This window comes from Corvus cornix, chromosome 4 (genome assembly GCF_000738735.6).
Source record: "Corvus cornix cornix isolate S_Up_H32 chromosome 4, ASM73873v5, whole genome shotgun sequence".
In the NCBI taxonomy this organism is placed as follows: domain Eukaryota; kingdom Metazoa; phylum Chordata; class Aves; order Passeriformes; family Corvidae; genus Corvus; species Corvus cornix.
The window spans coordinates 67,616,851-67,632,907 of record NC_046334.1 but is presented as its reverse complement, the minus strand read 5'-3'; the positions used below and the strand labels follow the sequence as shown (position 1 = coordinate 67,632,907).

At 45.3% G+C, this 16,057-nt stretch overlaps 1 protein-coding gene across 4 annotated transcripts in view; it reads left to right on the top strand.

Moving 5' to 3' along the window:
- REEP1 (receptor accessory protein 1) overlaps positions 1–16,057 on the top strand; it is a 65,861-nt gene that overhangs the window by 24,451 nt on the left and 25,353 nt on the right. For all 4 annotated transcript variants that reach the window (XM_039551206.1, XM_039551205.1, XM_039551203.1 and 1 more), the window contains exons 2-5: positions 2,686–2,758; positions 5,547–5,623; positions 7,475–7,595; positions 9,148–9,261. In XM_039551206.1, the coding sequence (XP_039407140.1) occupies positions 2,686–2,758; positions 5,547–5,623; positions 7,475–7,595; positions 9,148–9,261 (385 nt within the window). The remainder of the gene's footprint in view (positions 1–2,685; positions 2,759–5,546; positions 5,624–7,474; positions 7,596–9,147; positions 9,262–16,057) is intronic.

The following is a 16,057-nucleotide window of genomic DNA, read 5'->3' as shown; positions in this document are numbered from 1 at the left end:
CAGCTTGTTAGACTGGGAGTGGAGGTGATGGGGACAGGGGAGAGAGGTTTAAACACTGGTGCATCTGAGTGGGGTAGAGACCACACAGGTGGGAAGGAGACTTGGACAAGGAAAGACTTTATGGCTTAGGCAGAGGGACAAAGGATCAGCCTCGGGTTTGTGTATAGCGTGCAGAAGGAGTGATTTGGCAACAGTCTGAGCATGGGGATGAAGGAAGGCAGGAATCAACAATAACTTTAATTACACAGGAAACTTGGATGAGGGGGAAGTGAGAATTATTGTCTTCAGCAGGGTAGAGGAACTGAGGGAAGAGGTAGAGGATTGATGTGTGTGTTTGAATTAAATCAATTGTACTCAGCCCTGATCTAGAGCCAAGTGAAGTCAGTAACTTCAAGAGACTTTTTGGAACATCCCTATATGCAAGTATTTATCATAAAAACCCTGAATATGCTTTACAGAAATGCCCAAACATCTTTTGTCTTCTATTTGTAGAGTTTGCCCAGAAGTTAAATGACCCCAAGCCACTTAATAAGCCACAGCAGCGACAAGACTGGCTTCCAACGTTCCTTAAAACAGTTTTCAGTCTGGTAAACCACAGCAGTAATAAATGTCCCTATATGCACACAACACACTGCAAGGCAAATCAGTGAAACTCTCAATCTCCAGTTTAGGGAGATCACATCACCTTATTAACTGTCCCTTGCTCTGCGCATGCAAAATTACTGCAATTTCCTTCCCTCCCAGGACTTTTTTTCCAAGTATTTATTGTCTGCAACTAATTATTTTCTAGTGTTCCTATAAACCATTTGCTGCCTCAGGATCCAGGACTTTCTGTTACCAGCACAAACTGAGGAAATGAATATCAATCATTCAGTGATTATTTGCAGGAAATAAAAGTGTGAGATAGCAGCCAGCCCAGGCCAAGAAGGAAGAACAGCATTGCAGTGCTTTTTATAAGGAGAGTCAAAAATATTATTCATGTGCTCAGCTGTTATTTTCTGAATATTGTAGCTTTCTTCCTTTTTGTGAACTCTACCTTCTCTGGATTAGGTCCTGCTACCACTGAACTCAGAATATTTGTTATTAGCCTCAGTGAGAACAGGATCAAGCCATTGTCTGTGTGTTTGTCCTTGCCTTAACCCATGTTGTTATTTGGTGGGATACTGCAAGGAACAAAAATGCTTTTGGTTTCCCAGAATCTTTCTGAGTGTTTGTATCTGATCCTTGCAGATAGCACAAGCCCCTCTGGGTGAAATATGTTTGGAGCTGACGGTTTCCAGCAAAGCTTTTTGAAGCCACTGTGAAGCCTCTGTAAAATGTTGAATCTCCTCACTCAGTAGCTGCTTTTCTGAAGTCTGCATTGTGCTTCAAGTTCTGCTAAGCCATGCTACAGTGAGCATGATGAATAGCAGGCAAATTGCCTTCAGTCACTGCTTTGGAAATCAAGATGTGTGCTGGCTCACCCCATTCTTCCATAAATACCTTCATGAGCTCTGGGAAGTACGATGGTGCACCATATCCCAGAGTGTTAATTTTTAATGTCTTATGCACGTAATGGACTTGACTGTAATTACGAGTCCCATGATACACAGTCACTGCTGGCAGGATGGAAAAAGATGACTGCAGGTCCGTGTCGTTCCACAATTAGGGATTGAAACATTGATCATTTTCATTCCCAGGAGCAGAGGAAACAGTTGTACGAATTTAAAGCGAAAGCTTCAACAGAAAGATGGGTAGTTGCAAGCCAATAAACATTGCCCTGCTACCTATTAAATTTAGACTTTGCAGCATCATCCTCCTGCATTGAATTAAACTGACTGAAACCTGGGCAGGGCAAAGTGGTTTTGACAAGCCTATGCTTACGTCCAGAATAATCCAAGTGAATAAGCATGTAGGCAGTGATGCAGAGAAAACCCAGGATAAAAAATTCTCCACGTTTTTTTCTTGGTAGTGCTATTTTTAACTTACGGATCCTTGTTTCTTCCTTACATGAAATCTTGAAGCTGACAGCATCCCTTTCAGACTTGAAAATGAAAGGAAGCTGTCTGAAAGAACAGCAGAGCTGGGATTTTTAGGCCTGATCATGTTGGCATATCTGGGTGGGCAGATGCCTCCTCCTTTCCTGAGCCCAAATTGACTTTACTGAACAGTGCAGGGTTCTTTCCTATACCAGGTTTAATGTAGGATGAGGCATCCAAACCCTTGCACGAGTATAACTTGGATCCTGCTTCATCATCTGTCAGCTTTTCAGAGCATTGAATAGAGGTGGAAGGGATTTTAGACAAATAATTCTCTCTCTGAAAGCCATACTCCCGTATTCCTGGTGTCACAGTAGATTGTTTCAAAATCAGATTTTTCATTTCCTTTTGAAAGTGTGGTGGTGGCCTTTTTTGTTTGGTTTGGTTATTTTGTTTTGTGTGTAACTCATAAGGTACAGCTTTGGAAACCGTTGCAAAAGGAAAATCAGCCTGAATCTCTGCTCTTCATTCAAGTCACTGGCAATAGCTGCTCTGAATTCAGTGATGCAAAATCACTCCTGTACTGCACTTAATGTACTCAAGCTTAAATCAAATCCTAACATTTTTTACCAGGGCAAAACCCACATTTAAAACACAGGAAAAAAAAATCTTTCCCTGTGAGAGGAAATCAATTTAATCCGTTTATTATTTGTTTGTTTTTTCCCAGGCTTATATTTGGCACACTTTACCCTGCATATTATTCTTACAAAGCCGTGAAATCAAAGGACATCAAAGAATATGTGAGTAATGAGGTTTGTGGCTGTGCTGGGGGGTTGTTTTCTAAGATTGCTCCTCACCACATTGTAAAGGTGTTGCCTGTGTTCTGGGAAAGCTCATAAAGCAGTGCAAGGGGCAGACTGGCCTGAAGGTGGGCTGGTTGATTGCTGGGCACAAATGAGACTTGGGTTTTTGCTTCTGGCTCCTGTGCAGAGCTGATGTGCTCCTTGACAAATGTGTGCTGTTCCTCTGGTGGTGAGATATACAGCTGACTTAAAAGGCATTTGGCATCCTGAGCTTTGTGTGCTCTCCTTTGTTTCTGAAGAGCAGCATAAATCAAAGCCTTTTCAAAAAGCCTTGAAGCTTTAGCTGCTCATTCAAAACAAGGATAAGAGGAGGCAACTCCAAGTAGATATGACTGAATCCTCAGACAGAAACATCCTTCCTTGCAGAGCGACCTATTTACAGGCAGGTCTGGAGCTGGGTGTGCTCTCTTTTTTCTTTTTGCTGAAAAATCTTCCCTGGGCCCTGGTTTCTAAAGGCATATGGGACAATCAGGGAAAGTGAAATATGGGAGAATCAAAAGCACTTGGATGCTGTTGGGGTCCTGTAGGATTTGTAGTGCCCTTCACAATCTGAACTCTGTTAACTTCATTGAACCCAGCTCAGCCTCCAGATCTTGACTCTTCAATCCTCTCAAGATCCCAGGGATAACAAGCCCATTTTCTCATCTGGATAACAGCATAGATGTCTATCCCATTAAATCTTTAGTGCAAGCTCAATCTGGGACTCATTGTGGCTGCTAAGAGTTTTGTTTATAATTTTCCTCCTTCAGAAGGTGGTTTTGGGTATTTTGAGAATCATAAGTGTTACAGATCATAGCAGATACTTAAGGCAAAATGTCTCTGCAGCCCTTGCACAGCTGTGCCTCTCAGAGCCTGTACATGCTTTGCTTGAAAATACTGAAGACATGCACAAGCATCTCCAAGCAGGGTCTGCCATTGATACTTAATGTTTCCATAGTCCCTTTCTGGAAGGTATTTTGTTGAAGGGTCCAATTCCTGTTGGAAATTTAATTGTAAAAGAGGAACTCACATCAGACACTTGTGGTTGTGACGCAAATGTGAGAGCAGCTGATCTAAGACCTGGTCTGCCTTTACAATTGATTTCAGTTTAATGCAGCAGTTGTGGCAATGTATCCATTAAGGCCTGATTAAAAAAAAAAAAAAAAAAAAAAAAGAAGTAATAATTTACACTGACACAGGAGGAACCTTCATTTATTAGTCAAAACTTATATCACTCTAATTTTATTCTGCTTGGTAATAGTAATTTTGATAGATGTTTTAGGCTGATCCAAGCCCATCCACACGAGGTCTTGGTTTGGGTTTAAAAGTTTTGCTGGCAGTAAGGTCTAACTGAGAGAGCCATGCTGGCACTGAGGCTCTGAGGAATCAGTTATGTAAAAAGTCTGGCAGAAACTGCCCTGGGAAGATGCTGCTCTCAGGCATTTGGCAGTGCCATTATTGTTGTAATACTAAATATAAATATACACATAAATATAAATCCCAGGAGGGCAGTTATGTAGCAGAGGGACAGGTGCTTAGGGGATAATTCCAGTACCTACAGGGAGATGGAGACTACCAGTACTGTTCCCACTGTATTGGGGAGAAGATGGGGATATAATTTCCAAGCTGGTGAGATCCAGATTTGTTGATGCCTCCATCTTCCATTCCCCAGAGCAGCACCTGGTGTAGGTGTCCCTCTTGTACTGTCTTCCCTCCAACCTCTCCTTAGTCTATTGCAATTATACCAGCCTTAGCTAACATGGTCCAATTCTCTAATTCATGGATTTTCATGGATTTTACTTCCTTAAGCTTTCTAACATTCCAGCAAAGCTGCTTGGGGATCTCCATTTTCAGATACACCTAATTAAACAACAGTTGTCAGTTAAATTAACAACCTTTGTCTGACCATCTTTTTCCATCCTAAGAAGAACCAATACTACGTACATCAGAACAGTTGAACTGTGCTTTGAAATGCCATTTAGTGCTCAGTGACAGGAATTCCCAAATTCCTGAATTACTTGAGGTGCTACAGTTTATCTGACCAAGTCACCATCCCCAAAGACTCTGTTGCTGTGGTTCCAAAAGAAACCATCCATCCATGGCAGTGGAGTTTCTGTAGCTGAACAGAGACAGCACAGCACATGCTCTCACTACCAGTGTGAGGTAAAACACTCCTCCCTAAGCCCCAGGCAAGGGATTTAAGTTATTGCCCTTGTCCTTGTCACTGCACTGGGTGTGGGTTCGAGCAGGCACAGCCACTCCAGGGGTGCCCCCTGATTCAGTACATTGTGGCGAGTTGACTGTGCTCCTGAACCCTGCATTATGGGGTGGGCTGTTACCTCTTCACCTTTTCCTGGCTATAGACGTTATGTAAGTAATTACATTTTGTCTTAACTGGAGTTTGGCCAACAAATTATATTAACATTTGCTCTTAACATGAGCCAAGTGAGATTTTTAATGCCCTGTCATAGGGCTGCCATGCTCTACTGGCCAGTGGAGTTTCTGTAAGGACAGAGTCAGGCTGCTCTTCTTTTCCTGAGACCAGTCCTAAAGGCCACAGTCACCTTCCCAAGGGCTGTGTAAATCTGACACGTGTTATGTGCTGAAGTGGGGCAAACTGGCACCTTCAAGTCCACAGTAATTGCTAAATACACAGCAGGGAGGGTGAGGGGGGTAAGAATTTTTTCTCCTGTGAGAGTTATTCTGTGCCTGTAAGAGATAGTTTGAGACTGTTTTTGCTTACCAGGTCAAATGGATGATGTACTGGATCATATTCGCGCTCTTCACGACAGCAGAGACATTCACGGATATCTTTCTTTGCTGGTAAGCACCAGAGGGGAGAGGCTCTTTGGCACGAGATGAAAAGAAAATGGAAATGTTTACAAGGGGAAAAAAGGCACACAAAAGTGCACTGACTCCTGTACAGGGGTTCAGCAGCTTCGGGTGCATAGAGGGTTTTTGTCTGCAGGAGACATGCTTCCTTTCTCAGTGCTGTCACAAGAAAAACAAGAAAGAAGTGGAAGGGCTCAGTGGTATCTCGTTAGTGGGAAATCATTACTGGAGTCTCAGGCCCTGCCTGTCATAGAGGCACAGCTGACTGCCCAGCTGGATGCTTGCAGAGGTCATCACATAAATAACAGTTGATTTAGCTACAGGCAGAGTTCTAGATGTGCCTGGCTGTATCCTACAGTAAATACAGAGACTGTGGATCAGGTACAAACAGCCCTGCGGCACAAGACTTTGTAGGCTGTTGTGTGGGTGGTTGCATCTGAGCTGTTTTGTTAGACCCATTCTTGGTTAGGCTGGTCTGATGGAGGACAGTGACAGCTCACACTGATGTGGCTCTCTGGTGCCAGTGGAAGGATTCCTGGTGGCCTCTATCAGGACGAGAGCACATAAATGCCCAGTTATCAGATTCAGTTCCTTTTGGATGCTCAGGTTTGGAAGTGTTTGTTGCTTGGTTGCTCTTTATAGTAAAGCCTTTCTACCAGAAACCAGTGAGATCAGTAGACTTTAGGATGAAAATTTGACTGTAGTGCATAGCCCTTACTTACAGCCTGTTCCTGCATAGCATGGCATGCCTTGAGTGAGTCCTCCAGACAAAGGAGATCAGGAGAACTTGGCAACATGTCAGATCTACTGAAAAGGAGATAAAAGACATTATTGTCTATCTAATTTTCATGCAGATCTACCTCCCTTGTGTTCATCTGGAGCTTTGTTGTTTTTAGAGGATGAGTTATGTGGTTCTGTCAGGAGGAATGGCCGAGGGCTTATCCAGCCTGTGAAATCGAGTGTGCTGTAGAGATCCTCATTGAGGTGGGAGATCAGCCTGGCACATTCATGCTCAGAGTAGAGCATTGCAGAGGCTGCTTGGGTCAGACCTGGGTGCTGGCTGGCCCAGCTGGCTTGTGGCAGTGCTGTGTGGCACAGCAGGAGCCTGTCTGAGTCCAGCTGGGCTGGTCCACAGCCACCACAGGTCTCTGCACTGCTCTTGCTTGCCCCTTCCTACAAAGGGTAGCAATTGTTCATCACACTGCTGGCAGCAACATGCCTGCCCACAGGAAGATGCTGCTGGCTGGCCAGTCTTGGGCTCTGGGCTTTGCCCTCCAGAAAAGTCTGGATAATTTAATCTCAGGATGTCCCTGGCTGCTTGTTACAGCTAAAGCATGTCCTGTTGTTAATGTCCTCCATATTTTGCAGCCCTATCTGAAAGTCGGTGCAGATCTGCACCTTTATGATGCTTGGACAACAAAGGTTCTTGTATTTCAGTTTCAGTCATGTAAGTGTTATCTTAAAAGCTGAAAGGCAGAGAGATAGGAAGTGCATCAATATATCAATGAAATGTTGGTTTGCTGGTTTGTTCTTTGCTCTCTGACAGTGACGGGGATACTGTGAAGGCAGCACCTGTGATCTTTGCATTTAGAAAGCTCCTTTTATCACACAGCAGAATCTCTTCCAGACCATTAAATAATGGTCCTGATAACCAAGTAAAGATTCGCCCACATGCCTCATTGAGATGTGTTCAAAACTGAGTCAATATGCTTTAATCTTTAGATTCCTTGGTAAGCAAAAGTTGCCTTGAGCTAGGCTGGCAAATCCCTACCTGTGCTGAGCATCTCTAATTAAGGGCAGTGGTTAAACTGGGAGTAGACAGTAACCCTCTTTTTCTTCTAGGTTTCCATTCTACTATGAACTCAAAATAGCTTTTGTAGCTTGGCTTCTGTCTCCATACACAAAAGGCTCCAGCCTCTTGTACAGGAAATTTGTCCATCCAACACTGTCTTCAAAAGAAAAGGTAATCACAGGTGCCTGGGTCCTCTCTGGGTGGAACAGAACTATGGTGTGTTTATTCCAGTCCCTGTATCATTCATTTTCATGGAAGGATTGGGAGTTGCTGATTCTCTTCCTCTATCATTTGATCCCCTCCTTTTGGTTGGTGTTTTTGTTCTTTGTGGTTGTTGTGTTTTTAAATACTGGCATCTGTTCAGTGCACTCACACTTATTAACTCATCTTTGTGCAGTGGAGAAGTTGGGAGGGAGGGGGATAAAAATACCTCCTGAGCTGCTTTATATGTACTGGCTGATTATAGCTAGAGTGTTCTGTTGTGGCTGGATATAACAAATAGAGAAACTTGGTCTGGCAGCCAGGACTCCTCAACTTTGTTCCCAGCTCTGCCTAAAACATTGTACAGCAATGAGACAAACAGCCCAGGCAGTCTAAAATGGGCTTAGCAAGCACATGCCTGGCTGTGTAGTGTGGTGAAAAAAGGCAGGTAGCATACTGAGGTCCTGGGTTAAAGAATGTCTTGCTCAAATTAAGGATGCTAATTTTGGGAGAGGGACGTTACAGCTTGGATCATTTGCCTGCCTAGGAGACTCCTGTGGCTGTGAATGGGACGCTGTCAGGCAGATCCATTTGGCTCATGTGAATTAATGGGCCAAGAACAGCTATTGGTCATATATCCACATGCAAACAGCTGAGTGAAAAACTGTTTTCTGCATTGGCAACTTGAAAATGAAAGCTCTCTGTTTAGCCACAGGCAATGCAGGGAACAGTTGGAGAAGGAGAGTGGGGATCAATCCCCTGTCTTTGCTTCCCTTTGCTTGTGCTTCTCCCAAGTAGGGCTCATGCATTTTGAGTTGCCACCTCTTTCCTATGGGGAATAGGGAGAGCAGCCAGCAACTCCTCACAGCCTCCAGTCCCTACTAATGCAGCACATCCACCAGCTGAGTACTAGGATCACTGCCATCATTATCATCCAGACCCTAATGTCTTGAGGAAGGGAGAATAAGGGCAGGAACCTTCTTAATGGTTTCACTGTATATTGAGCAGCACCAAAGCCCGGAAGCTCTGGGCGTACCAATTCCACGGGCATCTGAAGCTGGGGACTGCCATGATGTGCAGAGATATCTCAGATATTTCTGAGACCACCTGTCCTGGACACAGGGCAGTGCAGCTTCAGCTGCCCAGTGTGATCATATGATTATTTTTAACTATGAGGCAATCCCGTTTGTCTTTAGAGTGCGTGGTTTGCAAATGGCTATTGGTCCATGCTGCTCAGGCAGATTTCTCTTGCTTCCAGGACCCCAACTTTGGGTCCCAATCTTCCACTTGTAGAATAAAGAGTTCCCAAGCCCTGCAATGGGAGTTACTGCCCCCCAGCAAACTCTTCCTCTTTGCAAATGTTGGCTGTGAACTTCTCTCCAGCCACGGTGGAGGAAAGGGGGGACTTCTACCTCCATAAAGGATGACCTGACTCTACCAAGAGTTTGAGGCTGGGAGCATAAGCCTGAGCTTGTCCTTCTTGTGCTTTTTTAATTGTTTGTTTTGTTGTCTGCTCTGACAGGAGATCGATGACTGCCTCATCCAGGCAAAAGACCGGAGCTACGATGCCCTTGTGCACTTTGGGAAGCGGGGGCTGAACGTCGCAGCCACGGCAGCCGTCATGGCAGCTTCAAAGGTAATGGTGTAGGTCAGGATGGTGGCTCATTAACATCTCATCTGCATCCATTGCCAGCAGCAGCCACAGGGCAAGGATGGTGGGGGTAGGGATTCTCTCACTGATTTTGTATAGTGACCTATAATTTGTGTAGTGGCAGGAAAGAGGATGAAGTTCATGAAGACAAAAAGTTCTTCTGTGAGGCATACACGTAACATAACAGGTGTATAATTCTCTGCAGAGATGTTTATGGAAGAGTGAATGGGAAGTGCCAGTAGTTGCTTTTGGAGGATGAGTAGATATTGGAAGGCGGGGGGCGGGTTTCATCTGAAGGGGTGTATCCTGTACTCTCTTCCTGGCTTAGAGTCAAAACCAGAAAATAGCTGTTATCTGTTGTTCCTTTTCTTGCATAAAAGCTGCAAGGACTTGATAACTGCATTTTGTGGTCCTGCCCTCTGGCCATGGGCTATCATGGCTTAGAGTCGATGTGCACAGTGTGTTTTGGGGGTGAGGCTTGGCTACAACACGTGTTGCAAAAGGACAGTTAGAAACATATGGACAAGGAGGGTACTGGTAGTAGGAAAAACATGAGAATGGGAGTTGAAGGAAGATATTTTCCTCTGCCAAATGCTTTTCCTATGACCTCAGGCACATCACTTTAGTATGTCTTGGCCTTACTTTTTGTAAAAATGCACAATGCATCCTTGGGAGGCCAAATACCATAAAATCTATAAAGCCTGTTGAGTGCAAGGTGCTACAGAACTGGGGAGTCCAAGGGGTGTGCCATGCTCATGGGATCACAAGGATATGCAAAACCCAAAAATTGCCTCCCTTTTCCCTGCCTAGCATTGTGCAGACTATGTTGTCAGGCCTGTCTTCTCCTGAACTGTTGTTCTTCAGTAGAGAGGCTCTTCTAACCCAGGGACTGTGAGATAATCCAAATCTGGACTGAAACCTGGGATAAACGTGGAGCTAGGGAAGTGCATATTTCATATGCCCAATGAAATAACATTTGTGTGATGCCTTCAGGACACTTAACACTTTTGCTGCTGCCATGTAAGCCTGAAGAAGTCACACTGGGGACATAAATAGGCTCTAGGAATGCCAGTTTTGCAGCACTGCCTTTGCTCTGAGCCCCTTCCTACAAGGTGCTGCAGACTGTCTGTGCTAGAGCTGTTTTTAGGACACAGTGAGAAACTATGTGTGAATCCCAGAGGAATTCTGGCTCCTGTCTAGGTAGCTCCTGAATATGAGAAGCTCAACAGTAACCCAAACCCACAGTGCCAACCTGTTCCTCCATCAGGACTGCAACAGTGTCTGCATCAGCTGTTCAACTGGAGTGAACAGTCAGCAGCAGTTTTCCTTCCCACTCTTCCAGTTTTCTGGTGTTTTTCTTAATAATCTCTCTGCCTTCAAATGTGGCTCCAGTGGCAATGGGGGAAAGAGGGAAGAGTCTCCATGGTACAAGGAAGCTGTTGTTTTTCATAGTTGATGAAACTCCCCATTCAGTGGTGGAAGAAGACAACTCAGTGACTCGTGGTATTGTTGTGTTGCACATCTGCCAACACAACTTGAGAGAAAACTGTTAAGATACTGCAACCTGTAAATAGGCCAGAAGAGTCTGTCCTGCACACTACTTTGGGGAGGGGAAAATGATTTGTTAATACGATTGAGAAGTTGTTATTGAATAGATTGATTTTTACAACAAAGCAAGGACTGTTCAAGTATTTCCTTCAGCCTTGACATTTAAATTACTCTGGATATGTGAGGAAAAATAGGACCCCTGGCTTCCTTCACTACTTTGGCTAGTGGCCTCCAGCAAGTTGTTTGTTTCTGTGTGCCTCAGGGTGCAGATCCAACAGAGTATGAGCCAATCTGACAGCTCTCCTCCTCCAAAATGGGGTAATGCTCCAGCTCCCAGTGTGCACCAGCACTCTGGACCTCCTCAGGTTATCTCTAATCTATCAGAAAGTTAATCCTGAGAGAAAAAGAAAAGGATATGTTGTTTTGAGCCCACAAATGTATCTCAAGTGCCCGAGCCAGCATAAGGAAAAGGATTGAGCTGCATGGTGAGGAGCATGGCCAGAGGAAAGGAAAGCAAGATCATCCCTTCCTGGTCTTGGGAAGCAGATGGATTAGCTGTGCTGGTCATGGAACTACACCCCAATCCATTCCCAGTGTAATATCCAGGAATGGTTAAAGCAGCTTGTGTCCCTTGCCCTTCTGAGACGGAATGTGCCGCTGTTCTGGCAGGGAGAGCTGCCTGGTGTGAGTTACAGCCTGGTGTGCTGCAGTGCAGAACTGCTGAGCTGGGGTTCCTCAGGTGTTCAGGATGTGATTGGGTGGGTGTGGATGTGTCTCCGTGTAGCTGGCCCTGCTGCTGTGGAGGGAGTTTTCCCAGAGAGGAGCGATACAGCAGGCAGGGGTGGGAACAGTTTCTGTTGCCCTGGTTTTCAGCTGCTGTCAACTACATGTCAGCGCCCTTACTCGCTCACTTGAGAAGGTATAACTGAGCCAGATTATCCTGTGTGAGAGAAGTTTAAATGACTAATTATCTGGAAAACACTTTGAGCAGACAGATGCCAGACCAGACTGCGGTGCTGTCCGTAGGGGGAAGTTTCCAGGGAGGGAGGAAAGAGAATACTATTTCTAAGGCTTACCGTGGCTTTCCCAACGCCAAGGTTTAAGGTATCCAGCCAGTCTGTGATAACTGTTGAGTGTAGATGGGAAAGGGAGCCTGTTCATTCGGTTTCAGCCTTTAAAGGATTGTGTTAAATTTGGAACCTACAGAGATGATGATTTATTCAGAAGCTCTGAGCTTCTGCAGCTTCCATGGAAAACATGGCTTTTACCAGCGAGTGAATGTGAGGATAATTTACTGCTTCACTTGGATTACTGGGGGAGGAGAAGATGCTTTTGTGTGCAGAAATAGACCCTCAGACTTTGCAAATCAACGTCATGCAGTGGCAATACACAGTGAGCTGCTGGGCTGAAAAGGGACTCTGTACAGATCTGTTTTCAGTAAATGAGCTGAAATCTAAAGGCTCCTCTACCTGGAGAACATGACTCACACTGTGCATAGCCCTGTCCTCTCCTTTCTGTCTGAGCAGTGATCCATTATGGTCTTTTGTCTTTCATGATAAGATCTTTGGGCAAGGCCCATCTCTTAATTCTTTTTATCCATCATATTGTTTTTATCCATTCTTTTTGTCCATCATATTTTTTTATCCATTCTGTTTATCCATCATCTTTTTATTCGTGCAGCACAATGTGTCTGGCTCTCTGATTACCATTTGTGTGTGACAGGCTGCTGCTTACATATTTACTGCAGGCTAAGATGCTGCAAGCTGTGCACAGCCACAACTTCCTTATCTCTGATTCCCTGGCCCTTTCCTTTTTTTATCTTAAATATCCTATGGTTTCAGTTAGCCAGCTGCAGGCTTGTCCTTTCCCCTCCTCCTGCTCCCTTCCCCTGCTCTGTTTTGTTTTGAAGCCACAGTAGTGCTAACGCTGGCACAAACCTATGCCAGTTCATTTTACAGGCTAAGGAGCTGTCAGTGTCCCAAGCACCCCGAGTCTGCCCAGCTGGCTCACTTGGGTGTTTTCTCTCTCTCTGGAGAGTCTATTTTTGATAGGCAAACAGAACGTTGGATATCTGGTCTTATTACCCCTGCTAGGTACTCAACACAGATCTTTTCCCTGCCCCCAGCAGCTCACATCCCCACCAAGGAGCACAATCTCATTTGGAGCTCTAATCCTGTCCTCATCACTTGATGATTCTGTCACATGTAGTGGCTTCAAGTGGGTCAGTCCTAAGTGGTAGGATTAAATGACCAGGCAGTAAATCCTGCTGCTCTTTGTGTGTTTTCAATTAGTTTCAGCTAATTCAGCCATTTCCATTCCTGAAGAAGCCCTGGGCACTGACAACCACTGTTTTCCAGCTCACCTTGGTGGGGAGAAGAGGTGCAAGAAAGGAGCTTGCTTTTGGGTCACAGCAGAAGTGGAACAGTAGCAGCAGAGTTTTTACAGCCCCAGTTGTGGGGCAGCTGCAAAGCCTTGGCCAGGCAGTGCATCCATCAGATGGATCCTGGGCATAAGTGGGCTTTTCATTGCCATCAGTCAGGTTTCAGTGTAAGCAGCTGGGACACACATGGCTGCAGCAAGGAGAGGCACCAAAGGCTTGGAGGCAGCACCAGCCTTCTCCAGTGCACCTGTATGTACTCCCTTGCTGTCACCACACTCCCAGCACTTATCCTCACCTGTCACCTTGAGCCTCCTACCCCTTTGCCATGTCCCCAGTCCCCAACTCTTCTATCCCTGCTGGCCTTCCCAGAGGCTGCCCAGCTCTGCCATTGCCTCCTTTTTTTCTACAGCCCACACTTCACCAGTTTTATACTCTTCCCAGCTCTCGCATTCTCTCTTTCAAGCTCCTGGGTATCCCAGATCCTGTTTGGATTATTATTCCCCACCCTTTACAAACCAATTCTGCCAAACAGTCCAACATCTTTCCCCACCTGAAGACAAATCCTGCTCCCAACCACTTAACCATCCCTAAGTTGCAGCCTCAACTCTGCTTTTCAAAGGAGATCTGGAGAAAACATCCCACTGCCAACAGATCAGTGTACTCCAGAAGTTTCTGATAATGTACTTTCCCCTGCCTTTTTCCTGTCCTGCTGTGGGTAAGGTGGCAGAGCACCTGATGCTGTGGCCCATTGCGTGCCCGCTTTTACGCAGGGGAGCGGGGCACAGCGTGGTGCTGGCAGTGGGCACAGAGCCTTGGCAGGAGAAGATAAATGAGGTGGAGGGAGCAGGCATGCATGACTGGTGTCAGTGAAAAGCCCATTTGTGCCTAATAAGTCTGAGAAACAGTCCGGGAGCCTTTCATGCGTGGGGAAATGTGGTTCGTGGTGCTGTCAGAGCCAGCAGTTGTGCCACGTAGCGCTAAAAGGAGCAGGCACGCAGACAAGCAGGAGTGTTTCAGGGTGTGCAGCCACCTCCTTAACTAATGCTCAGGAGTGCAGCCTCAGCAGTTCCCAGACCACCTGTCTGGGCTGGCATTTCTATTCTATTCATTCCTATTTCCACCTTTGGACTCACCTTCCCCTGGAGGGTTATAGCTTCATTACCTTAGAGCCCCTTAGCCCAGGGAATTTATCAGGAAGTTTTTCAGTACATTTGCTGCTTTTTAAACCAGGACACTGGGAGGGAAGTGCTGGTGATGATTTAGGTTTTATCCTCTTTAGACAAGCAGCATCTTCTAATTAATTTCTAGTATCTGGCTGGTGTAGCCAGTGCAATTGCCTGAAAATCAATATTTATATCCCTAATTTACCATGCGATTTTAGATCTTTTTACTGCGGGAACTGGGAGAAAAATACTTGTGTGGGAGAGACACGCTGCCTTTTGTGGCATAACAGTGGAGAACTGGACTTTACTTGAATTGGGAAAGAGGAAGACAGGGGGTGGGGACCATCCTTTCCCTTAAGATGCTTGATAAAGCCTCTTTGTAATGATTAGATCCCCCTGCTCAGAGGGAGAGTGCTCCTTTGCTGAGCAAACATATGGAAGCACAGTTCTGGCCAATCTGCTTAGCACCGTATCTGCGATGGCCACATCATGTGCCCTGATCAGTAACATGGCCTAGAGCTGCAGAGGTCAGGAGTTATTTAGAGTTCACTGTCTGAGAAGCCTTTGGGGACACATTACTGTTATCTCAGAGGGGCTGAGCTTGTTGCTTTTGAAAGTAGCTTCTTTTAAAGGATCTCCATTTGGGATCCAAAATCAAAGATCTTGGAGCCATGCTACACCAGTAAAGAGGAACAACAAATGGTTTTCTTAAAACATATGGTAGCATACCACTGATTACAGTATTTTGTGAAGTATTCTTTTCATGTGTGATGCATCTTTTATTCAGAAGTCTTTAAAATTTGTTTTTCACAAATCTATAGAATCCCAATGCTGTTTGAGTTACAATCCACGTAACTCTTTCCAGTTTCTCTTTCATGTTGGCTGTTTGGTTGGTGTCTCCAACAAGAAAACAAGGGTCACTGAATGCACAGGGCAGCAGAACCAAAAAATAAATTTGTACAGAGAGACTAGTGCAGGAGAAAAAATAACAAAGAGTTCCCTGGAGAGGAAATGAACTGCACAAACAAAAAGGGTGGATGAAATTACGTTTCCACCATCAATATTAACGTCAGCTGGTTTCCCTTTGAGTCTTTTTACTGTCTGACATTTCCAAACAGGTAGCTCTTCCAGACTAGGCATGGCACGCAGGCCCTGGCCATAAATAAGGACATTGCTTGGAGGATATTTGTGTTCATGTGGTGGCAGAAGCAGTTTACTCCTTCACTCGTGCCTGTGCTCAAACCGTAAAGCTGATGGTTTTGCTCAGGGCCTGCCTGCAGGCAGACACAAGGAAGCTTCTGTGTGCAAACTCCTGCTCACTGCTGTGAGCAATTCCCCACTGTCACCCTACTGCTCAGGAGAACTGTCAGTCACCAGGACTAAAATGACTGCCACGTGTCCCTCACGTAATCCTGAGCTTGAATTAGCCATTAGGCCTGACACTGGGGATTTCTCCAGTGGGAAGCATCAATCAAGTGCAAGGAGTGGAGTAGCAGCCCGTTGTGTTTATAATTTGCTTTACTCTTTAAATAAAAACACATGTTAGGTGACACCTTGTCAGCTGGGGTTATGGGGTGGTTTCTCCATCTCTCTGGGAAAGCTGAGGAAGGGAGAACCTACGTTCAGAGGTGTAGTCCACAGGTGGGTGTCCCTGCTTTTTATGTGTACGTGAGTCCCTGCACATGGTGCC